This window comes from Gracilinanus agilis, chromosome 4, assembly GCF_016433145.1.
Source record: "Gracilinanus agilis isolate LMUSP501 chromosome 4, AgileGrace, whole genome shotgun sequence".
Classification (NCBI taxonomy): Eukaryota; Metazoa; Chordata; class Mammalia; order Didelphimorphia; family Didelphidae; genus Gracilinanus; species Gracilinanus agilis.
The window spans coordinates 212,703,846-212,729,894 of record NC_058133.1 but is presented as its reverse complement, the minus strand read 5'-3'; the positions used below and the strand labels follow the sequence as shown (position 1 = coordinate 212,729,894).

The following is a 26,049-nucleotide window of genomic DNA, read 5'->3' as shown; positions in this document are numbered from 1 at the left end:
CAATAATGTTGAAATTTGGCTAGTTAATAATACAATGATCTCTAAGTGTTCAAGTGAAAGGATGAGTCAACTCCATTATTGTCTTATTTTAGACAACCACCCCAACTTTCAGCAACTACAATTCTGATCATTCAGCAGCCAGCAACAACCAAAAAAAGCATTATGACTTGTTGAAGGCTCAGATGATGGCGAACATTTTTAGCAATAAAGCATATTTTAATTAAGGTATATAAGTTGTATATAAGTGTGTGACTCACTTTATTGCAATACTTACTTTATTATAGTGGTTAAGAACTGCATCCACAATATCTCTAAGGAATGTCTATTAGTCACATTATGCGTTTTTTGTTAGAAGGATTTTATTTTTATTTTGTTTTTTCAATGAGGAAAAGTGGAAGGGAAAGAAAATATTTTATCTGTTTATTAATTTTTTATTTGACATTATATGCAATAGAAATATATTTAAGTTTTAATTAAAATACTTTATTATTATTATGTATTATATTTAACATATAGATCCTTTGGGATTTTTTTCAAAGAGAAGATAAGTTGATATGGAACTCCACCAAAGTCCTGTTTCAAAGCCTTTGGATACTTGAAGGTTCTACCAATAAAGGGAAAATTGTCAGGTCCTGGCCATTTTCTTCTTCTTTTTTTTAAATTCAAAGACATTTTATTTTCCCAATTACATGTAATAATAATTTTCAACATACATTTTCCAAAATTATAAGATCCGAGCCATCTCCCTCCCTCCCTTTCCTTCCCCTTCTCCAAGATGGCAAGCAATTTGCTCTGGACCATACATATATTATCATGAAAAACACCCATATTGGTCATTGTTGTAAAAGCATACTCATACAAAACCCAAATCCCAAAATAAAACCATAAATAAACTGATGTGAAAGATGGTTTGTTTTGATCTGCATCCATCTGACTCCAACAGTTCTTTCTCTGGAGGTAGATAACATTCCCTGTCATAAATATTTCAGAATTGTCCCAGATCACTGCATTGTTGAGAGTATTTCTTTTTTTTAGCTCATTTTGTAGATGAGGAAACTTAGGAAAAAAGGGGTAAGTTGGCCAGGGTCAGCAGATCCTTATATGGAATGGACTCAAGGTCCTTCATTGTTTCAGCTTCCTCTCACAGGGCACTTTCTAACTTAATGTTCTTCTTAAACTGTAGCAGCCAAAACTGAACACAATACTCCAGATAAGGTCTTCGGAGAACAGAGTACAGGGCACTATTACCTCCTCACTCTTAGGAGCTATGCCTCATTTGATGTAGACTCAGATCACATTCGTTTTTTGGGCTTTTGTATCCCCCTGCTCATTCATGTTGGACTTGTAATCCCCTAAAAAGTCCTTTGCATCATTTTTCAGGACAACTCTTGTACTAAACTTGCCTTCTCCATCTTGTATTTACATTTAAACTACTTGCAGAGAGCTCAACTCCAATACACTGGTCAGATTATTTGAATGACAAATGCATTTTTGCCTAAAAGACTTAGAGAGAACTTACCCAAGGGAAATGTGTATGTTGGGATCAGAAGAAACAATATCAGGACACTCTCAAAGTCTCATTGAAGAATTTTGATATCAACTGTGAGAGATGGAAGACAATCCAACATAGGACCATCACTTCTCTGTCACCCCGATGTCATAATTGGGTTGGGGAGCAAAAAGAAATAGACTAGAGGGTTTTGGTTTTGTGTTTTGTTTTTTTTTTACAATACTAAGAATAATGTTGTTTTTGTTTACTTTAAAGCTCATTGGATGAAAAAACTGTTTTCCTACATTATAAAAACTTTAATACTTTGAAATGGAATAAATCTGAAATAAAATTAAACCTTTTCTTAAAAAAAAAATACCCACATCAAAGAAGGCATTGTGCACTGTGAGTAAAGTAGAATTGAAGTAGCTCAAAAGAAACACAAAATGTACAAATTTAGACATCTCCATCCCAAATGTTTGTATGGGCTATTTGTGCCTGACCTGTGGTACAGCCTTCTGAGTTTTTTCCCCCCTCAGGGCATCAGAGTCTGCTTTATTTTCATCTTGATCAAGGAGATCTCTCCATGTACCCCAGTCTTGGGTAGGGGGCATGGAGGCTGAACAGAAATGAGCCCTTCCTTCCCTAGTCACTCACTGTTATTTCAGGGTTGTCCTGAACACCTTCAGGAATTACTGGCCTGGGAACAGAAACAATAGTTTCAGTTCCTGCCCCTCTGCTTTCCCAATATTTCTCCAGAGCCTTCCAAAAAAGAGATTTTTATGAAGTTAGTGTCATGGTGATTGTTTTTCTTTTACGGATGAGTAAACTGAGGCCCCAAAGTAGGAAGTGACTTGTCCTGGTTACACAGTGAGCAGGTAGCAAGTGTCAGACAGCAGATCTGAACCTAGTTCAGCTGGCCCTCAGTCAAGTGCTCTCCTGTATTGCTTATGTCTCTGCTCTTCCACTGAAGGGGCCACTGGTCTCTTGGGGTACCTTTATGTCCTTTCCTCTTTTAACTGGTGCTCCCTGCAACTGCTCATGGTCTGTCTGTCCATTACTTCCCTTTTTAAATATTTCTGTGCACCAGTGGGGTATTTGACGACCCTCCTGAGAGTGGGGAACCCTGGGACAACTACCCCAAATAAGGTAAGGCCTAGAGTTAGGGGCAATGCTTTCTGCTGATCAGGGCCTTTCCTGTCCTCCTCTTGTTTTGTTTTTTTAATAAATACTTACTTTCCATCTTGGAGTCAATACTGTGTATTGGCTCCAAGGCAGAAGAGTGGTAAGGGCTAGGTAATGGGGGTCAATGACTTGCCCAGGGTCAAACAGCTGGGAAGTGTCTGAGGCCAGATTTGAACCTAGGACCTCCCATCTCTAGGCCTGACTCTCAATCCATTGAGTCACCCAGCTGCCCCCTGCCTCCTCTTGGTTTTAAAGTTGCCTGTAAGAAGGTGGTACACCCCACACTGTTAGCAAGATCTTCCCAACATTAAGCCCACATGGGCCTTGCCAAATTCTTGAAACAGGGCTGGGCAGAAGAAGGTCCAAATGTGGTTATTGTGTTCCTCCATTTGGCACCTGGTCTTGAAGCCCCTGACCATCCTGGCCATCTTCCTGTGGCCACCCTCTCTAGCATCCTTCTGAAATGTGGCCCCTCAACTGAACCCAGTCCTCAATGTGGGGTCTTACCAGGGCAGTGGGGTTCTGCATTACCTCTCCAGTCCTGGATAGGGAGTCTCCCTCAGTGCAGCCACAGAACATATTAATTTCCTGATTTCAAACCACACTGGTGGCAAACCCTTCACCCACTATCTATCTCTCCAATGGTTTTCAGACCAATTGCTGCCTAGCCAGAGCCTTCCCATATGATACTGGAGTAATTGATTTTTTGAACCCAAAGAGAAAGACTTGACATTTAGTCAGATAAAATGGTAAATCTTTTGGATATGACCATATCACATTGGTGGGTTAGCTACCTCTCCCAGCTTTGAGTCATCTACAGAATGGAAGAGCATGCCATCTGTATTCACAACATTCATCTCATCCACTAGTTTAGTAAACGTCCAAAAAGGAAGCGAGATGAATCTTGTGTGAACTGTTCTTGATGGAGTCATGCTGGCTGCTTCTCTTTATATGCACTCATTAGCCATCTGTTTAGTGATCTGTTCCCCAGAATCAAAATCAATCTCACAAAGTTTGCAGATTTTGCTCTTTCCTTTTTGGAAAATAGACATTTGCCCTTTTCTAACCTTGTGATACCTCTCCCATTTTCTATGATTTTTGAAGTATCATTGACAAGGGTCCAGCAAGCTCATCTTCCAGTTCTTACATGACTCAAGGATTTAGTTCCTTTGGGCCAGATGACTTGAATTCGTCCAGAGCAATTAGAATGGTTCTACTTTCTTTTATTTTAGATATTAACTCCCTGTTAGTCATTTTTGTTATTTCCTGCATATAGGGAAGTGTTTAGAGAACTTGGCCTGGAGATGGGAACTCCTGCTTTTGGATCCAGCCACAGACATTTCCTAGCTTGGACAAGCCACTTAACTTCTGACTCCACAACTACAAAATAAGGATGATGATAATAAACACCTACCTCCCAGGACTGTTGTGAGGATCTAATGAGATAATATTTGTAAAGTTCTTAGCACAGTGTCTAGTACATAGTAGGTACTATATAAATACTGATTACTATTGAAGTATTTAGCTCAGTGCCTGACCTGTGATAGGCACTATTAAAACACTTATTCTCTTTCCTATTTCCTTTGCCTGGTCCAAAGGTCATTCTCCCTGGAAGAACAAACAGAAGCAAAATAAAAACTGAATAGCTCTGTTTACATTCTTGCATCAATTATCACTGACTCATCCATCTAAGAAAAGGCTGCTCTTTCTTGGCATGGGTGTGAGAACATATGCTTGCTGAAGTATGTGTCTAAGAGAAAGCCTCAAATCTTTGTGTTTCTACTTTTCTACTTTTCTTTCTTGTCTTAGCACAGGACACGGGTCAGAGTTAGGGATCCTGAGAATGGCATATTTTTAGCTTCAATGGCTAAATGTTTCAAAGGATTGGGAGTGAATGACTCAGGTGCTAGTTGCTCTGCTGATGCTACTCTTTCTAGTTATATCCATATTGGACCAACTGATCAAAGCCAGGAGAATGAGATTTGCATTGTGGATTGGCAATGAATTAAGAAAGACCTTGAATTACTGCTCAGACTGCAGACTGAGAGGAAAGTCAAATCTGTTTAGTAGTCTCATAAATTTCTCCAGAGTTTTTCTTCTAGGAGAGTATGAAAAATGTGGAAGATTATAGTTTATGTTTAAGTATGTTAGAAGTATTTTGTGTTTTAAGCATTTCTTTTGTGGTAAATAGCTGTCCTGTATCTGTTATCTTCTATTTTGTACATTGAGCAACTTTTTCAGAGGGGACCCTGTTAAACCCTTTTGGGGAGATTTTTGATAGGAATCATACCTAAACTTTATTGAAGATATTTTTTACTGAGACTCTGTGGTTGGGAGCATGAATAAGAGAATCTCTGGAAAAAACCATGAATTCCTTTTCTTCAGGGTCAGGTTCCCATTAGGACTAAACTTGACCTACATGAGCCTTTTGTGGGAAAGGCTGCAGGGTGTCATAAGTTATCACTGTCCCATCTGTTTCTAACAAAGTCCCATCCTTATTGGATCCTCCTTTTCTACTTGATGTAACTTTTGATGAGGGGGGAAAAACCCATTTTTTGGTTTAGCTTCTTTAGCCTCAGTTCATTCTGATTTCCAGCACATCTGGTACTATTTTTATAGGACATTATAATTATTAATTATAGGACACACTGACAAAGTAATGGTGAATGGGGGCAGGACATCAACAACTAGGGTTGGGACCATTTAGGAAAGAACTTATATAGTTTGTGGGGCCTGAAGGAAACTAGGACTTTTAACAGTATGTGCAAGATTGCAGATAAGGGAGTAGAATGCCCCTTAGTCATATACAGAGTTCTCAGAAGTAGGCTAATTTTGGTCTAATAGCCAATTTTGAAAGACTTTAATAGACAATTTGTATTTAAGCAGGAGTTTTTAATCTGGGGACCTTAAATTTGTTTCCTTAATATTTTCATAACTATAGATCAATATAATTAATTTCCTTTGGAATCTTATTTATTTTTTCTGAGAAAGGGGGTCCTTAGGCTTTGCCGGACTTTCAACGAAAGTCTACAACACAAAAGATGTTAAGAATCCTATTCTTAGAGCTTCTTCAATTTAGGGGCAGGTAGGTGGTTCAGTGGATAGCAAGCTAGGCCTGGAGACAGAGGTCTTAGGGTCAAATGTGGCCTCAGATACTTCCTAGCTGTTACCCTGGACAAGTCAAACCCCAAATGCCTAACCCTTACTGCTCTTCTGTCTTAGAACCTCTATTCCTATTGATCCTAATGCAGAAGGTAAGGGTTTAAGAGTATCAATTTGGCAACTAAATAGATTGAAGAAATCCTTGAGGCCAATTAAGGAAGCTCTTATTTCTGTCAGGAGGAGGGGCAGCTAAGTAACACAGCTACCTAGAACCATCCAGGGTCTGGAGCATCTGAGTTCTATTCTGGTCTCAGTTCCTGTGTGATCCTAGGTAAGTCATTAAACCCTGATTTGCTTGATTCTTTACAGCTCTTCTGCCTTAGAATTGATAGATTCTAGGACAGACGGTATGGGTTAAATTAAAAAAAAATTTTTTTTTCCTGGCAGCAAGAGATGTGTTTCTAGGCTCCAAGTAGCTTTAACAATTTTTGTATTTATCGTGTTTGTGTGTATACACAGGTAAAGGCAGCTAGGTGGCGCAGTGGAGACGAGAACAAATCCACTTTCAGATTCTTACTGGCAAATAACCTGTTTCCTAGAGTTTCTTATTTGTAAAATAAAATATCACCTACCTCCCAGAATAGTGATGAAGATAAAAGTCCTATATAAATGCAATCATATACATATATACTTTTGTTTGCATAGTATATTTAGATACACACTGTCGACATGAAATGTGGATACCTCAGTTTACCCCTGCCTTTTGAGAAGCCCCAGTGCCACCCACACCTGTTTTGGTTTGAACTATGGACTTTAAGGCTGTTTGGGGACCCTAGTGTGGGTGGGTTTTGTGAATAGAGTGAAAATGTTACGTGCCTTTATTTGTGTTAGAGGCTCCTCTTATGTTAAAGTTCTCTCTGAAGTCCAGCTTCTAATTTGACCCTTGCCTTTGTAACCGTTATAGCTGACCTCTCCTAGATACCCCTGGGGCTGGCTGCGGAACTCTTTGCAGCCCCTTTGAAGTTTGTCTCTGCAGGCTTCCTGTACCAAGTTCTCCGGAGGTATAAGGGACCCCGAGTTCCGTCCTTCTTCCGAGTTGGCATTTAACGTGGTGTCCGCTCTCAGGTGAACATCCTCAGAGTCCCCGGGGTGCAGGCCCTGTGTGGCGGCGGAATATGCCGGAGTAAAGAGTGGTTTTTCTGACTACTATGGTAGTTGTTATTTTCAAGTTAACAACACATATATGGGATGTGTGTGTGTGTGTGTGTGTGTGTGTGTGTGTGTGTGTGTGTGTGTGTGTGTGTGTGTGATGTTTGCAGTTGTTCCTACCGTTGGACTATGACCTCCACAGCAGAAACTGTTTTTGCCTTTCTTTCAAGTTTCAGCCCTTTGCACAGTATTTGGTATTGGAAATGTTTAATACACACAGCTAGGAGGCATAATGGATAATGCCTAGCCTAGAGTCAGGAAGATTTATCTTCTGGAGTTCAAACCTAACCCAACATTTCCTAGCCATATGACCCTGGACGAGTCATTTAACCCCGTTTACCTCAGTTTCCCCAAACGTAAAATGATCTGGATAAGGAAATGGTAAAACACCAGTAAGTTTGCCAACCCCCCTCCCAAAAAAAAACCCCCAACAAACCCAAATGGGTCATGATGAGTTCAAATTGACTCAAAACAACTAAACGAAGCCATTTAATGTTTGTTGTCAGACATGAACCTGCCCATTTCAAAGGTTTGGGTGAGATGTTAGTTAAAAATATAGTATTTTAGCAGAGCCAGAAGAACATTGTACACAGAGACTGATACACTGTGGTAAATCGAAAGTAATGGATTTCTGTACTAGCAGCAATGCAACAATGACCCAGGACAATCCTGAGGGATTTATGGAAAAGAACGCTATCTACATTCAGAGGAAGAACTGCAGGAGTGGAAACACAGAAAAACAATTGCTTGAACTCATGGGTTGATGCGGACATGATTGGGGATGTAGATTTGAAACGACTACACCAAAGTAACTATCAATAATATGTAAATAAGTCTTGATTGATGACACATGTTAAAATCAGTGAAAATGCGCTTGGGCCGGGGTGAGTGGTGGTGGAGGGGAGAGTAAGAACATAATCATGTAACCATGGAAATTTTTTCTAAAATAAAAATAAAATATGAATAAAAAATAAAATATAGTATTTTATCTGCCTATTTATGCTTCCACTATAGGGTAAAACTTTGAAGCGGGCAAGCCTGCCCCTAACAAACATGGCGCCTCAGAACTAGCCACGTAACCCCTCCCAACAAATACAGCTTCCATGGCGAGCGGAAGTGCCCACCCCCAAACAAAGATGGCGAGGGCGGCCCGGAAGTCTGGCGGAAGTGACCTCCCACCTGGCCGCCCTGCCCCTCCCCGTCCCACAGTGAAGCTAGCGCCAGGATGGCGGCTGCGGTGGGTGGTTCGCAGGCTCTGAAGCGTCTTGAGCTGCGGGATGCCGAAGCACTGTTTGAGGCACATGGAGCGGAAGAGATCCGCGGTCTGGAGCGGCAGGTACGAGCGGAGATCGAGCACAAGAAGGAGGAACTGCGGCAGATGGTGGGCGAGCGCTACCGCGACCTGATCGAGGCGGCCGACACCATCGGACAGATGCGCTGCTGCGCCGAAGGGCTGCTGGACGCCGTGAGGGCTACGGACCAGTGCTGTGCGCGTCTCCGCCAGCAGAGCCACTCCACGGCCACCGCCTCCGCTACGGCTACGGCAGCGTCGCGCCCTGCGCGCACCCCGCAGGTCCCGCCCCATTCCTCAAGCCCCGCCCAGACTCCGCCCCCACCCATCCCTGCAACTGACCCACCCTAAGCATTCCACACCCCCCTCCCCCGAGTGCTTCCTCCTTATGTAGCTGGTGACCTCCCAGCCTGCGGGGGGGGGGGGACCACCTTGATGGGCTCCTAAAGAGGGACCACTTTTAATCCAGGGATTCTATCCCATTTCACACACACCTGCTTTGTGCCAGGCATAGGAAGAGGCATCCCGAGGGTAGTGCAGGGAGGGCTAGCCTTAGTCCTGGGCTCCCAAGCACATCAAGCAAAAAAGTCCAAGCTTATACATCGAAGGACTATTGCCGATCAGCAATGGTGATAGAAAGGAGTTTCCTTTGAGGGGGATTTCCAACATGATTGAAATTCCACGTCTAGGCCAAAAGACAAATGTCTAAGGCAATGATTGGTTGGGTTTAAAGAATGTGGAGAAAAAATCTGGAAGGACTGCCCTGCTTTAAGGAGGTTTATCTTCTACTGAGGGATTACTAATAGCTAGCATTTATAGAGTGCTGGAAGGTTTTTAAAGCACTTTACAAACATAAACCTGTATTGTTGTTCAGTTGTGTCTCATTCTTAACCCTCTTAGCCTCAGTTTCCTCATCTGTAAGTAACCTGGGAAAGGAAATGGCAAACCACTTCAAGTGTTTTTGCCAAGAATATCCTAAATGGGATCTTGAAGAGTGGGAAACGACTGAATGACCCCAAGAACAACATCAAAATTAAGGTCAGAGGCCAAATTGCAAAGGGCTGAGAAAAAGCAAGTTGGAGGAGAGGAAGTGAAGGTAATAAGCATACATTTTTTTTAAACCCTTACCTTCTGTTTTAGAATCAATACTAAGTATTGGTTCCAATGAATGGTAAAGGCTAAACAGTTAAGGTTAAGTGATTTGCCCAGGATTACACAGCTAAGAAGGGTCTAAGGCCAGATTTGAATCCAGGACTTCCTATATCCTGCCCTAGCTCTCTATCCACTGAACCACCTAGATGCCGTAGCATAAACTTTTGAGCTTTTTCAAGTTGTTTGCCAAGAAAGGGAGGAAAGCTATATCTAGCATGGACAGTGGAGTTTCGTAAGGCTTTTTTAAAGATGCAAGAGATAAGGGATCACAGGGAGACACACTGCTGAAAAATATGGGAAAGGAGAGGATCGAGGGTATATGTAGAAGGGTTATCCTTGGTGAGATGCTCCTTTTCATCAGAGACTAGAGCAAGGAAAGAAATAGTGAGGGATGATATCAAGATGAGAAGGCTGAGCTTTCTGAGAATGACCTTGATTTTTCTGGATAAAGGAGAGAATTTCAGCTGAGTGGGTGAGAGAGAAGTATCATGGGAAACTTGAGAAGAGTTTTGGGACAGCTGTTATGGAGAGTCAGATGGGTCTTCAGCTGGGGAGTAGTAAAAGAATTGTTTTGCTTGGATAGTTGAGATTAGATGACAAATATGTACAGAACTGATGCTATATGACTTCCTCAGTTTCCTCTAGCTTCATTCTGATGTAAGTGAGAGGAGTAGAACAGAGTGATAGTAATACTCCAAGTTTGGGATTTGACAAAGCCTAAGGCAAAATTGGTGTGGGAGCCTGAGACTGGAATTTATCAGGGTACTCTCTCTTAAAATTACTTTGTATTTACCTGTATGCTGTTGCATTTACCTATAGAATTTAAGAGGATTAAGATTTGTTTGGTCTTTGTATTTCCAGGTTCTAGCATGGTGGCTTTTTGTTGAATTGGTTTCAATCACACCTAACTCTTTGTGACCCCATTTAGCATTTTCTTGGCCAAGATACTGGAGTGGTTTGCCATTTCTTTTTCCAGTTTATTTTACAAATGAGGAAACTGAGGCAAGGTTAAGTGACTTTCCCAGGGCCATACACAGCTAGTAAAGTGTGTGAGGTCAGATTTGAACTCAGAAAGATGAGCCATCCTGAATTTAGGATGGGCACTCTTATCCACTGTGCCACCTAACTACTTTGGCACAGTGTCTAGGAACTTAATAAATGTTTGTTGACTTGAATTCTATGACCTATTGCCCTTGAAGGAACCCCAAGGCTTTTGCTGTTTTTTAGATGAATCTAATTTAAAAAGTTGAGCTCTTGTAGAGCCTGGGAAAGTTGGCAGCACTCCCTTCATTTTGAAATTTATTTGAAATCTGTATTTTCAGATATGGATTCTATAGTTATTGCAGGATATACTTTGCCTCAGCATCACTTGATAATATCATAATAATGAATTTAGTAGTAACAATGCACCATCAAATGAAAAGTTATTGAAAAATGTGTACATACTTTCCATCTTAAGATTCTAGGAATGGGCTTCTTCTCATGGTAGCTATCTAGGGACTTATTATATAAGATTCTTACTCCAAAATCAAAATCACTTCAATTATTTTTTTAAGCCCTTACCTTCTGACTTAGAATTGATACAAGTATTAGTTCCAAGGCAAAAGAGCAGCAAAGCTAGGCAATTAGAATTAAATGATTTGTCCAGGGTCACACAGCTAGGAAGTATCTGAAGTCATTTTTGAAGCCAGGTCTTCCTGACTCAAGGCTTGCTCCTCTAGGCACTGTGCTACTTAGCTGCCTCATATCTGTTTGAGTGCCTACTCTGTGCAGTGCTCTGTGAGGAATACAAAGAATTAAATGACCTGTACTCAAGGACTTTGTAGTCTAATTGGGTAATAGTAGAGGTGAGAAGCTAAATAACCATGAAAAGTTTGAATGACAGTTGAAGAACTCCATAGAAGAAATATCCCAAGGGTATATGATTAGTTGGCCAAATAATTGTTATAGGAATTTAGAGAAGAGAATCCCATGGAGCTGGTCAGGGAGACCTTCATTGGAGGTGAGATTTGGGTAGTTATAAAGACAGACAATGAAAGAGGAGAAGATAGGTCGAAATAAGAGGGCCAAAAGGAAAATAAAAGCTAGGCTTTATGGGGAAGGATAAGATCTCTCTTTTTTTTAAGCCCTTATCTTTTGTCTTAGAATCAGTTTCCTAGGCAGAAGAGTGGTAAGGAGTTAAGTGACTTGCCCAGACCACTCAGCTAGGGGGAGTATCTGGGGTTATGTTTGAACCCTGGTCTTCCTGATTTTAAGCCTGGTGCTACTGAGCCACCTAGCAGCCCTGATAAGATCTATTCTGATAGTGAGGAAGCTAGTTTTCCTGGAGGGGAGAGTTCATATTAAGGTTTAATCTGAGCCAAGGCTAGATGAAAGCTCAAGGCTTAAACCTGAAGGGCCTTGAATAACAGGCTTTATCTAGTCCCTTCTGAGGAGTTTTGAACAAGGTGCTGATATGAACAAAGCTGTGTCTGAAGATGATTAATCTTGGCTGCTGTGGTAGAGGGGACAAGGACCAGAGGCAGGGAATTAATTTTAGGAATCTGTTGTAGTAGGCTGAAGGGTTCAGGTACTGAACTCAGTAGTGGAAAAGGAAGGATGTATATGGGAGAATTTAGAAGAATTGACAGGACTCAGTGACTCGCTGACTATGGAAAGCAAGACTGAGGGAGTTAAAGCCAACTTCAAGATTAAAACTTGAATCCTGGTAGAACCATTCATGTAAAATCCCCAGCTCTTAGTTGGCATAGGACAGGCTCTGATACTGACTAAAGGCAGTCATCAGGCAGAGGTGAAAAACCCTCCTGGGAAATCATAGGTTTAAATCAAAGTTTGTCAGGTGACCAAATCCAAAACTGGGGAGTGGGGAGGAGCCAGCAGGCAGTATTTCAAGACTTGTCCACTATAGAGGGGAGGTATCCTGCTCAAAATACCCCTCAGCAAGATAATTGTTTATATTATGGGTCATCTCTGCCCACGACAATATTCACTTACAGCATACTGTTTGTTATTTTTTAAAATAAATTTTTATTAATATCTTTTTAACATCATCAAAATTTCTCCCAATATCCCTCCATCTCCACTCACCCAAGGATCTGTCATATATTTTGCATCCAGGTAAACATGTTGACATGGGAAGAAATAATTAAGAAAAACAGAATGGGATATATAGGAAGCTAGTTTTTTTCTTTCTTTTTTGGAGAAATGACTTCAGTTTTAGACATGAGGATATCCATGGTCATATTCAGATATTTGAAGTTTACATGAGGCTATTATAATGGATACATCCAGCAAGCGATTCAAAACCTGAGCCTAGAACGTGGCAGAGAAGGTAGGCCTGCAGATTTGTGAGGCCTCTGTGCAGTTGAAATTGGCATTGGATGAGACATGAGAGCAAAGAAAGAGAAGAGCAGAGGCTGGTCTTTTCGGGGGGGGGGGTGGGGTGGAGGGTGGGGGGGGTCACTCATATTTAGGGGATAGGAGGAGGAAAAGAAACTATTGAGGAAGACAAGAATATTCAGAGGTAGAAAAAAGAATCAAGAGATGTCCCAAGAAACCCAAGGGAGAAGGAATGTCGACACAGAGCAGCCAAATTGATGTTCCCAACATAGATTTAATTTCCTTCACAGATATTTTCAGTGGCTCTTCATTGCCTCTAGAAAAAAATAAAATCCTCAGCTTGGCATTTAAATAACTCCATAATCTAGCTCCCACCTGTCTCTCCAGCCTTATTTCATCATTCTGTCTTCTTCAGCCAAACTGACTTGATAGCTTTAGCTATATACTGACATTCCAGCTCCCACCTTTGCCATCCCCTATTTCTGCATTGTTCTTTTTACCTCCAACTGTAGAATCCTGAGATTCCTTCAAAGCCTAGCTTAGTTGCCCTCTCCCCAACAAGGCCTAGCCTCATATTTACACTTATTGGTTCTATTGAGAAGTGTACATTTTGGTTTCCTTCATTAGACTGTAAGCTTCATGAGGGCAAGGGCTGACTTGTTTTTGCCTTTATATCCCCAGACCCTAGCACAGTGCCTGGCATACATAGGTGCTTAATGATTATTTGTTGAGTTGAATTGAAATGCTGAAGAGAAATCAAGGCAAATGATGGAAGTTTGACATGTGGATGAGAAAAGAGCTTGATTCTTCCAATGTCTCCTCTTTCCATGGAACTGAGTAACAGTGCTGCATAGCTAAACATAGTGGTTATCTACCCTCTGAAATTCCACAGAGCCAAGCTTCCCTTGTCCCTTGATAGAGCTTAACCATGATTCAGGTTTCTTGTCCAAAACTAGTCCCCAGCCTTCTCACTGGGTGATGGATAATAAAAGTTTGGGCTCCCCAGTGTTTCATTTGATTTTTCCTACAGCCCCAGCAGCCCTCCCAGGAGAAATTCTACAGCATGGCTGCCCAGATCAAGCTACTCTTGGAGATTCCTGAGAAAATCTGGAGCTCTATGGAAGCCTCTCAGTACCTACATGCCACCCAGCTCTACCTGCTCTGCTGCCACCTTCATGGCCTGCTCCAGCTGGACTCGTCCAGTGGCTGTTATAGCCCTGTTCTTGCCCGTTTCCCAATACTCGTCCGTCAGGTGGCAGCAGCCAGCCACTTCCGGTGAGTCATTAATGCTGAAGATCATTTCATGGGTTGATTCTGGAGCCTCATGGTTTGTGAATTATTCCTTTTTTTTTGTTCTGCCACTTAAGATGCTTGATTGGTTTTGTCATCTCTTTTGCCCTTTCATTTTATTTCTTCCCAGGTCAACCATCCTGCATGAAACCAAGATGATACTTAGATGCCAAGCTGTGTCTGACCAGGCTGTTGCGGAGGCCTTGTCCTCAATCATGCTCCTAGAAGATAGTTCTCCTCGCCAGGCCCTCACGGATTTCTTGTTAGCCAGAAAAGCAGCCATTCAGCAGCTTCTCAATCAGCCACACCACGGTAGATAGAACTTGTTTCCCTTTGAGATTTGATCCTCATAAGCTAAGAGAGAATGGCTTCTCTGAGATTATTTTTGATCATGGACTTTCATCTTTCATAGTTATATTTAAAATGATACTCCTGTCTTATTTCAGTAAAAGATGTTTTCTTCTTATAGGTGCTGGTATTAAAGCTCAGATTTGTTCATTAGTGGAGCTGCTGGCCACCACTCTGTACCAAGCCCATGCCCTCTTCTACACCTTACCTGAAGGTGTGCTACCTGATCCAGCACTGCCATGTGGCTTACTCTTTTCCACCCTGGACTCTGTCACAAGCCAGCAGCTTGCAGGTGAACTTCCTTTTCAACTTCCCTTTGGTACTTAAGAGAATGGTATCATTCCAATTCAACTCTAATTTACTTCTCTTTTGAACTCAGAACAGACCTAGCTTCCTTATATGTTTCCTGATATGCCTTTTTTTTTTTTTTTGAAATTTTTAATCAATCAATCATTTAATTTTTTAAAGCCCTTATCTTCCATTTTGGAGTCAATACTGTGTCAGAAGGGTGGTAAGGGCCAGTCAATAGGGGTTAAGTGACTTGCCTAGGGTCACACAGCTAGGAAGTATCTGAGGCCAGATCTGAACCTAGGACCTCTTGTCTCTAGACCTGGCTCTCAATCCACTGAGCCACCCAGCTGCCCCCTTGATATGCCTTTAAGTACAATGGCTCTTCTTTCTTTTTCAAAGGCATTAGAAGACAGGATGGGTCTTAAGGTGTCATTTGGTCCATGTCCCTACCACTAGACATGATTGAAATCCAGGGGAAAGAGTTGTCTGCTGACTATCTCTAGAGAGTATTTGAAGGGCATAGGAGTGGGGAAACTTCCCATGTTTCCACGTTTTTAAAAATCAGAAGTAATTCTGATTTTTCACATTTGAATTCATATATACCACTATAAAACATTCCCCACCTCCCACTCCCAGTAGTCTCTTCCTACTTTTCCCCCTTCTTTTCCTGTTCCCTACTTTAGGAAGAGAGACAGAGAGATGTGTGTGTTCCTTTATTCTTCCCACTCCAAGTATTGGCTCCAGGGATAAAGATCTCATTCACCTTCAGTTAATCCTTTCAGACCTGCCCATAGGAAGAGGAAGACTGGAAGACTTCTTTTTATTTGGTTTAAACTACTGTTGACCACCTGGCTTCATCTGTTTAGGAAAAGGCATCATCAGTGTCTTACAAGAGATGAAGTTGTGCAGCTGGTTCAAACACCTCCCAGCCTCCATCATGGAGTTCCAGCCAACACTTCGAACTCTTGCACACCCTATCAATGAGGAGTACTTGAAAGATACTCTACAAAAATGGATCAATATGTAAGCCACCAGGGAGAGGTTTCTGTAGGCTGGTAGCAGAGGCTGCTTTTCATGTTTCTATGCGGCAGAGTGTGTGATGTTGGCTTTCCTGAGTGCCGCTGCTCTGTGATCTTCAGGCATACAACCCACTCAAAAATATGTCACTGTTTCAGCCCAAGGGGAAAAAGCATCACATCTATGAGGGATAATATTGGAAATAGGTTACACATTGATAAGGGACTCAAAAGAAAATGGTTGTGTTGTAGGTGTCATGAGGATATCAAAACCGGGATCACCAATTTGCTGGTTTACGTCAAGAGCCTGAAAGGCCTTGCAGGGATTCGGGATGCCGTATGGGAACTGCTCACCAGTGAATCAATGAGCCACAGCTGGGAGGTGGTGTGCCGGCGCCTTCTGGATAAGCCCATCTCCTTCTGGGAAGACTTGCTGCAGCAGTTGTTCCTTGACCGATTACAGGTGAAGGGAGGGCAGATGTAGGTTTGGTTAAGGAGAAACTCCTTTTAGCTTGAAGTCTCTTCTGTGTATGGCTGACCAGGGTTGCTTAGCTTACTTTGTGAATTATTGTCTTACAAATTAGCATGGTTGGGGCAGCCAGGTGGCTCCAGTGGCCTGGAGTCAGGAGGATCTAGGTTCAAATCTGGCTTCAGTTATTATTTTGTGACTCTGGGCCAGTCACTTAATCTTGTTCGCCTAGCCCTTGCCCTTCTGTTTTAGATTTATTATTAAGAAAGAAAAGGTTTAAAAAAAAATCAGCTTAGTTCCAGATGCCAAAGTGAGACCAGACTTTATAAAAAAGCCAGCCTTTGACAGATTAAAAGAAAAAATTGGGGGGGAAATGCTAGCAACAACATAGAAAATGCTCATGGAATTGAATTAAATGTCTGTCATGGGACCTGGCAGTTAAAAGACAGAATGGAAAATGGTCCCTGCCCTCAAAGTCCGGTCCCTGTCTGGGTGATACAATCTGCCATAGATGAATAAACAGAAGATAAATGTTGGAGATGGAAGAAAATGCTAACGGGGGGGGGGGGGGGGGAAGGGGAAGGAAGGAGGGGGGTGGAATTGGGCGCCAGTGGGCTATGGTGGATGCTTCTGATTGGGATTCTTTCTCATTTTCTCCTAGACACTGACAAGAGATGGCTTTGACTCCATCTCCAACAGCTCCAAAAAGCTTCTGGTTTCTGCTTTGCAGGAACTTGAAGCCAGTTCCAGTGCCTCTCCCAACAAGCAGGTCCAGTTTGAGCACAACATGTCTCTCTTTCTCTGGTCAGAGAGTCCTTCTGACTTGCCCTCAGATGCTGCGTGGGTCAACGTGGCAAACCGGAGCCAGTGTGCCAGCAGCGGCCTCTCCATGAAAGCCCAGGCCCTGAGCCCCTACGTTCAGAGTTTTTGTCTTGCTCTGGACTCCAAACTGAAGGTCAAACTGGATGACCTCTTGTCGTACCTTCCCTCAGATGCACCCAAGGAGGCCTCAGGGGCGCAGGCCAAGAACTCTGCCTTTGATAGGTACTCGGATGCCGGCACCGTGGAGGGAATGCTCCGGAACCACTGTGCGGCCTGCACCGAGCAGATCGTGGCGTGTGTGCGTGCAGAGCTGCAAGGGGCCGAGGCGGTGCTGCAGGGACCCACCCACACACTCAGGCGTTCCAAGCTCTCCTCCGTCCTATTCATGGCCAGGCTTTGCCAGTCCCTTGGAGAACTATGTCCCCATCTGAAGCGATGTATTTTGGGCAAATCGGGCAGCTCAGAGAAACCCATCAGGGAGCCTCGGGCCACAAAGAAACAGGCAAAAGGAAAAGCTCAGGAAGTGAATCCTGTTCTAGCAAAATGGCAGGAAGTCAAAGAGCAGCTCCTGGAGCAGAGCCTGCTGGGATACCGGCTGTGGAGCATGGCTATCACAAATGTATGAGGGGGGGGGAAAGAAGGGGAGGGAGGGACACAGAGAGAGATATGGGGGAAAAGGAAGGAGGGAGAGGGAGAAAGGAAGTACAAAACGGAACAAAAATTTACTTGTAGCTGGAATGATCAGGGAAGACTATATGGAAGAGGTGGCACTGGAACTAGGCTTTAGGATTTCAACAGGTGAAGACAGGTAGAAAAAAGTATTCCAGGCACGAGGAATAGGAGAGATGAAGTAGAAAACTTCAGCTGTGAAAGGATTGTTAACTAGTGCAATTTGGCTGGAGAACTCGGATCTGTGTATTAGTCCATTGGAACCAGTTTTTGTTCTTGGCTGGGTGAGGGGTGTGTCTCAGATTTCAAGGCTAAGGAGTTTGGATTTCCTTAGGGGTAGGGGAGTCCCTGCAGGTTGTTTAGCAAGCGCTTAGTGGTTAAGGGCACTAGGCCTGGAGTCAGGAAGACCTGGGTTCAAATCTATCCTCAGATACTCCCTAGCTTGACAAATCCTTTAACTTCTGATTGCCTGTCAAAAGAATCCACTGGAGAAAGGAAATGGCAAACCACTCCAGTATCCTTGCCAAGAAAACTCCATGGATTGCTGTAGTCCATGTAGTCACAAAGAGTCGGCCATGACTGAACAACTGTGTTTAGACGTGAACATTAGGATGATTAATCTAGCAGTAGTGTTTAGTGTGAATTGGGGCAGTGAGAGGCCAGACTGTAATAGCCCAGGGCAGATAGGCTTAGAGGCACAGGAAGCGGCAATAGAGATGGAGTGGGGACAACTTTTAGAGATTTTAAGGTAGACTTAAAAGACCTGTTAGCTGATTGGATGCAGATGAAGGAGGGAGGTCTTCCTTTTAAAACTTCAAGGTTTTAAATCTTGTAATTGAAAGATTAGAAAAATTTAGTTTGGGCTATGTTGAATTTGAGCTGCCAGTGAGACATTCAGGCTATCACATCCTCAGATCTCTAAACCTGTTAGGTTCATGACACTATTGACATTTCATTCTCCAAGGCTTGACCTTCTTCTTCATTCTGTCAGTAACTAAATCCTTTTGAGGATCCTTACCTTCTTCAGACCATCTCCCTTGGATGACTGCCTCTAGTCTCCCTCCATTACTCCAATCTACCCTATATATCATGGCTAGATTAATCTTCCCAGTATAAAGTACTCCCTCTCCCACTCCTCTCTCTCCCTTTTCCTCTGTAGGGAGTGGGGAGGGGGCAAACTCCCAGTGGCTCCCCATTGCCTAATGAATTTCCAGTAGGACATTGGAAAGTCCAGAATATGTGACATATTTAGGGATTGTCTCTAGAAGGTCATAGTTTAAATTGTGGCACTGGATGAAGAGTGCTGAGGGGAAGTGTAGAGCAGAAAGAGAAAGCTAAGGATAGAACCTTGGGAAAAGCTTGCATTTAGACAGTTGGAGGGTGAGGTTACAGCAGAAATAGCATTTGAAGAGTTAGGAGAATCAGGAGTGTACAGTGTGGCAGAAGCTAAGGGGGAAGAATATCATGGACAGAACAGTTATCAATGTTAAGAGGTATAACTACTAGTTGAACTGGCATGAACTGGTGAAGAAGAGGCATCCAATATAGACTACTCTTGCCAGTAGTTTAGAATTGGAAAGGATACAGTAGTTTGCTAGGGGAGGATTTTGTTTTTAAGGAGAGACTAGAGAAGGGGAGTAAGCCAGTAGAGAAAAATATTGGGGATTAACTGAAGTACATTGGGGTAATTGATCGATGGAGCAGGGTCCTGGAAATGGGAAGGGGTGGATCAAAAGCACAATTAGAAAGATTTGTCTTAAAGAGAGCCACTTTATTCTCTTAGACAAGAGGAAGATGTAAAGTATGGAAGGGAAATTGAGAGATCTCAGGTTGAATGGTTTCATTGTTCTTAGTAAAAGGTCTTTGTGGAAAGTGAATACGGGGGCTTTAAAGGAACTAGAAAAAGTGCACAATCATTAGAGGATTTTTTTCTTCTTGCCAAACTATTCAAATGCAGGAACTCCTATTTCCCCAACATATTTCTATTTAGCATCATGACCTTAAGAACTGGTGTTCTCCTTCATCAGCCAAAAATATGAGATCCCTTCTGGGTAAAAGTGGTTTCTTCGTCGACTCTTCTCCCTAGAAAGAACACGTTCTCTTCCAAAATCATGTTTCTGACTAGTAGTTTCTATTGAATTGCTAACTTTATTAGAAAGCAATGTTGCCATCCTATAAGTAACAAGAATGTCCCATGTGCTGCTTCTAGAAACTTAGAAACAAGGGGAAATGATTATGGCCCTTTCTGGGGTATAATTTTTAGCTACCCTGGACGTATGTCACATTTTCTACTAAGTCTCTTTCTTTGATTGCCAGGTCCTGGTTCATGATTTCACCCAGTCATTACTTCTAGGTAATGCTGGCTCTATCCTAGGTATGGCCACCAACTGGGATGAACTGGAAATCCAGGAGGAGACAGAAACTGGGAGCAGTGTAACATCCAAGATTCGATTGCCTGTACAGGTGAGGTAGTCTTTTTTTCATGTGAGCAGGAAAAAAAATTCACAAATCTGGGTTCAGATCCTGATGTGATCACTTATCTTTGGGCATACCACCACTTTTCTGAGCCATATTTGGTTTTCTATGCTCCCCAAAATAGTTCTTATATTACATACCTTTATAAAAAAACCCAAAACCCTTCCGTCTTAGAATCCATACTGTCTCAGTTCCAAGGCAGAGAGCAGGAAGGGCTAGGCAATGAGGGTTAAGTAACTTGCTCAGCGTCACACAGCTAAGTGTGAGGTCCGACTTGAACCTAGTCTCCATCTCCAGGCTTGGAGCTCTTTCCATGGAGCCCCCTTGTTGCCCCACCACCTACCTTTTAAAATTTTAGAAATTAAATAAGAACATGAAAACTCTTTATTCATATCATGAAGTCATCCATGATGAAGAGCCTATGCTATGGTTTGTTGTAATTTTCTGGTGAAGCACTAGTGGGAAAAGGGGTTACATCACTTATCCAGGGCACACTATTGACTAGTGGCAACTGAGACACTAGGCATCCAGTTTCCTGAAGCTTCTCCTTTTTAAGGAGAACAATCATGTCATGTAGGGAATGCTGGTTAGGAACTTATATCAATTAAGCACTTCAAGTTGTGATGTAACCCTCCCACACTCCTATAAAGCATGGCTTCATAAACAATCTAGTCTACCTTGTTGAAGGGCAGCTAGGTAGCCCAGTGCATAGAAAGCTAGGCCTGAAGATGGGAGGTTCCTCGTCTTCAGATGCTTCCTAGCTATGTGACCTCGGGCAAGTCACTCAACTCCAAATGTCTCTCTTACTACTCATCTGCCTTGAAACCAATAAGGCAGAAGAATGGTAAGGGCTAGGCAATGGGGTTAAGTGAATTGCCCAGGACTTGCTAGTGTCTGAGATCAGATTTGAACCCAGGACCTCCCATCTCTAGGGCTGGCTTTCAATCCACTGAGCCACCTAGCTGCCCCCTTTAATACTGATTCTAAGATAAGGGTTAAAAAAAAAATTCCACTTTTATTTTTCTGGTTCTCCTCTTTGAAGTCATTAGGAGCTCTGGGTGGGGCAGAGATGGCTAACTAGAAGGGCCAAGTCCCAGTCCTGTTAAAACAAACCTCATATAACCATATCTCACCAATTTCTAAATGGCCACATTTGCCTCTTGTAGCCATCCTGGTATGTACAATCCTTCCTCTTCAGCCTGTGTCAAGAAATAAATCAGGTTGGAGGTCATGCCCTGCCAAAGGCTACACTACAGGAGATGCTAAAGGGCTGCCTGGTTCAAGTATTAGCGGGCTATGAAAAGCTTTCTGAAGATAAGTCAGCTAAGGTATGTACTCAGCTCATCTGTGCATAAAACAGACATTGTGTTTTTAGTAAACCTGATGTAGGAGTCATAGCTTTTTGATATGTCTGTCAATACCCTCAATTACTAAAGAATATTGAAAAATGTTTTTCTCTCACCTAAATTATACCTTTTCCCAACCATGAGTTCTTAGTTGATTTGCATTTTAGAGAATGTGAAACTAATCTCCAAGTAGTCTTCCTTCCTAAGCCTGTGCACACAGCCAAGTTTGATGCTAATCAAATTTAGCCCTTGACTATATCTTTCCTACCAGACCAGGTAATTCTCATTGGTAGTTAGGACTTCCAGCTCCCCTTTTCCAGAATGTGTCTGTCTTTCATAGCAGAAGGGTGTAAGCCTTTAGTCTACTATATATTGGAGGATTTAAACTTTATGACCAAGATCTAACCTTTAACTTGTACTAGGTTAAGAAAGTGGGTAGAATTCTTTCATCTAGAAATTTGGAATTTTAGTTGAAAGTCTTTTCTTGAACTATCAAGATTTAGCTTGTCCCCTCCCCCTCTGAACTTACTAGATATGCCTATCTTTTAAAGTAGAAGGCTATAGCTATCAGCCTTCAGTCTATTATAAATTGATGGATCTAACTTTTAAGTTGAACTAAATTAAGAGCAAAATTTAACTTGCCCAAGGCTTAATTCTGGATTGGTTAGCAGTGAACTCCAAACTTTTAATTGCTCATGCTTATCAGCAAAAAATTGTTAAGCACACAAAGTATGTGTAGATTCACTTAATTGTAAAAAATTATGTACATGTGCAATTATTGTACATTATGAAACTTACACAAAAAATAGGTATCTTAGAAGGGGGTGAAATGGATGAAATATTTGAACCCAAAGGCCAAGTGAGCTATTGGAGTTGATCAAGAAAGGGTGCTTTTGACATGCTCAGATCTGAAGCATTTAGAAAATCACTAGCATTTATGTGGCAGATGATTGGAGAGGGGAAAAGGTTTGAGGCTGCCGCAGTGGTCCAGGTAATAGGGAAAGATCAAAAAGATGTGGAAGTAGTAGAAACATCAAAGTATGTAAATGATTGGATATAACAGTGGGAGGGAAATCTTGGGAGCCAAGGATGCCAGGTTGTAAACCAAGTTGACTAGGAAGAAGGTGGTGCCGACAATAACTGGGAAGTAGGAAGAGAGCTGGGTTTGGAGGAAGAAAAGGCAATATTTGGTCTTTCATAATTCATCCATTCCTTCCCATTGTGTGGCTCACTGCCCTAGATAATAGGGTGAATGGGGTTATGGCATTTTCCCAGGAGCATGTGTGGAGATCTAAATCTCATTTCTCCTCAGTAATGACATGTGGCTCAAAAGGGTACATAGTAGAGAAGGGGTGAGGTAGGATAGAGGAATACAGGTAAGCAATAATGATGTTGGGAGCAGGCCAACTCTGTAACTGGCTATCGAAGGCATGCAACATTGTTTTCCCTTGCTGCATCTTGTTGACTATACCTCCACCTTGGGCCCTTTAGGGTGACCCCACCCTTTCAATTTTGGAGACCGTTAGGTTAATAAACCTGTTCAGTATGCCCATATAACATCTCATTCCTCTTGGTTTTGGGGAAAAACAATTTGCAGAAAGAAGGTACATTCCCAATGACTCAGAACAGAGCACTGCAACTACTTTATGATTTGCGTTATCTCAACATTGTGCTGACAGTCAAGACTGAAGAGGTAAAAAGTGGTCGAAGTAAACAGGACTCCAGGTAGCTTTACCATTCCTAAAAGTCTTTTGGGGGAAGGGTGGGTGTGGTGGTGGAGGTAAAGAGGTCAAGTTGGATGTTAATTATTTTTGCTTTGAAAACTAAGCGCCCATATTGCTAATGGTCATGTGGAATCTGACTAATCCAGGCTTAACAGTGTGGTAGGTGTGGAGAGAAAATAAGATTATCTGAATCTCAACCATCCCAAGTCCATAGGGTATAATCTGGCTCTTTCCCCAAAAATTAACTTCATGTCGGTCTGTGATCTGACCTCAGGAATATTTTAGTCCAAGTCTGAGATTAATTATAAAATTGTGGAGGCTACTCTGCAGCCAACTGTGGGAAGAAAGTAAGCTTCCATTTAAAAAGCAAAAACAAGTAAAACAAATCCCAGTACTGGGTTTTTTCTAGCACATGTAGAGGTTGTTTGTATGATAGTTTTTTTTAAAGAGTTTTCTTTTAAGAAAAGCAATTCTAATTCCAATTTTTTCTCTTCCAGAATTGAAAAAGTAACAGACTTCTTAGAAGGTCTCATAGATCCATTTGACCTAGATGTCTTTACACCACACTTAAATAGCAACCTTAATCGCCTGGTGCAACGAACCTCAGTAAGCCAAGATGGGAACTAGCTGTAAGCCCAGTGTGGGGGAAGTTCAGGTTGCAAAATAAACAAGTCAAAGCATTTGGCAGTTATGTCGGCAGTTGCCTCTCAGAAAGGTGGAGGAAATTCTAGTTATATGTAGGCTCCATGTTATAGCAGGTAGTAAGCTTGAGGCAGGTCAAGTTAAATCTTAACTCAGATGATCATTACAAAATCCTCCCCAAGTGGCTGGAAATAAAGATTAACCTTTAAAAATTGCAGCAAGGGAAGCTTAATAAAATACAAATAACTTCCTTTGATCAGTGGTAGGAAAAGAAATCACTTTTAAGGGTAGAGCCTAGTATTCTATTCAACTCAAAGCAGAAGAAAAGTTTATCAGAGGCAATTTTTAACCTAAAAGAATATTTCCATACTTTAAGAAGGCAATAAATAAAAGATCATCATGTTAATTTTCCTGTGTGTCCCATTCTCCTCCCCCACCCCTACTCCCCAGGTTCTATTTGGATTGCTAACTGGAACAGACAATCAGTTTTCTACCCGGAGCAGTGCTTTCAACTCCCAAGAACCCCATAACATACTGCCACTGGCATCCAGTCAGATCAGGTAAGCTCATAAGGGACTTCATATCTATGCCTTGGGGTTTCCTAGTTACTCTTCTGAGACCTTCTTTGTTTCATTTTTCAGGTTTGGACTTCTTCCACTTAGCACGACTAGCACGCGAAAGGCTAAGTCCTCTAGCCGAAGCACAGAACCCAAAGACCAGGTTAGTGAGCGCAGGTTGGAACCTCTGTCCAGTGGCTCTCCCTCCCCATTTTCCATAGAGCCTTTTGGGGAAGAAAGAACTAAATGACAACATGCACTAATGCTGCATTTAATGTTGGTGCGATACAAGTACAAGATCTTACTAGATTAAGCTGAGATGTTTAAAAAGATGATTGAGTTTAGACAGAGCAGCCTCATAGTGGTGTGATAGTATTTTGGGCTGCTAATACTATAGAAAATTCTGCAAAAGACAAGATGGAGTTTTATTTAGCATACTAGGGAGGGGGGCTGGAGTTACATAACCAGCCCCTTGAAATTGTTGTACTCATTTGGAAAACAGAAAAACTTCTTTTGTCCTAGTCATGGTTTCATCCTCTACAACTTTAGTTAGGAGGAAACAAGAAACTTAATCCCTTTCCAAGCTGTTTGCTATCCAATAAAGCCTGCACCAGTCTTACTAGGGTATTTCAAAACTCAAACCAGTTCTTTTCCCTTCATATGTAGCTGTTTGCCCTGTATCTATAACTAAAAAACAGATGTTAATATATTCTTTCCCCATTCTCTGTAGACCCACCTGGTTAGGACCTGCTTCCTAAAACTTAGAAACTTCCTAAGAAAACATCCTAAAATTTTTTAGATCTGACAGATTTTTTTTTTTAAAGGGTGGTGGTGAGAGGATTAGAGAATATAATATACAACTTTCCCTCCAAGAAAGAATTTCTGAGGGAAGGGCTTCTAATGCTCTCAAATTAGCAAAAATTTAAGACAATTTAAGACAAAAAAAAAATTATGCCTATTCCAAAGCTGTTTTACCTCTGGTGCCATAACTTCCTCATAACATTAAATTTCTTCAGGTATCTGTGGCAAATCCTATTCACACTAAAGGAGTGAGCAGTTGAAAGGAAGTGTATTTAATTAAGCTTGTTCTTTTCCTTAAAAGTTTGACTTACTAGTTCTGTCACCTAAGTAAAAGTGAATACCAGTCAAGCAAAGTGGTTCTTTCAAATAGACTTTCTCTAACCTTAACTATAGGGGAAAGGTCTTCTCACTAGCAACATCAATAGTTTTATGTGCTGGGTGGCTTTCAGAACAGAAGACTGGAGGTGGGTAAGCAGGTAAGAGAATCTCCTATAGAATCTAAGGCACTTTCCTTTAAATCTAATGGCAGGTTGTACTTCCAACACTCCCCAGAGCAGATGATGTCATGATGCGTCCTGGTTCCTTGTTCAGACAGTCTGTCACAGAAGAGGAAGACACATCTACCCCATCATCTCGTTTCACACTTAGTTGGCTTGCTAACATGACTAAATAAAACGAAGCAATTTTTATCAGGACGTACCCCTCCTTTTCTAAATAAATATTACCATGTATTTATTAGTGCCTCTGCTAATTTGTTTCTAAGTTCCATCAATTTTTGTGGTTTCAATGAGGGAATGTGGCCCCCTAGTGACTATGAGAAGGTACTTCAAAT

General features: G+C 41.9%; 1 protein-coding gene across 1 annotated transcript; it reads left to right on the top strand.

The window, feature by feature from the left end:
* Positions 1 to 8,210: 8,210 nt before the first annotated feature.
* On the top strand, positions 8,211 to 25,952 carry COG1 (component of oligomeric golgi complex 1). The gene is made up of 14 exons (XM_044674387.1): positions 8,211 to 8,558; positions 13,798 to 14,042; positions 14,188 to 14,369; positions 14,527 to 14,697; positions 15,563 to 15,719; positions 15,965 to 16,175; positions 16,843 to 17,622; positions 19,989 to 20,135; positions 21,314 to 21,475; positions 23,091 to 23,218; positions 23,715 to 23,823; positions 24,310 to 24,419; positions 24,501 to 24,579; positions 25,747 to 25,952. The coding sequence occupies exons 1-14, from the start codon at positions 8,211 to 8,213 to the stop codon at positions 25,888 to 25,890; spliced, it is 2,973 nt and encodes a 990-aa protein (XP_044530322.1). The 3' UTR covers positions 25,891 to 25,952.
* The last annotated feature ends 97 nt before the right edge of the window (positions 25,953 to 26,049 follow it).

Bases quoted from the DNA above. Each gene is read 5' to 3' on its own strand.
- COG1 (XM_044674387.1), top strand. From the start codon at position 8,211: ATGGCGGCTGCGGTGGGTGGTTCGCAGGCTCTGAAGCGTCTTGAGCTG. The intron at 14,698-15,562 runs GTGAACTTCCTT...TCATCTGTTTAG, and splicing joins CACAAGCCAGCAGCTTGCAG to GAAAAGGCATCATCAGTGTC. The intron at 17,623-19,988 runs GTATGAGGGGGG...TTTGATTGCCAG, and splicing joins GGAGCATGGCTATCACAAAT to GTCCTGGTTCATGATTTCAC.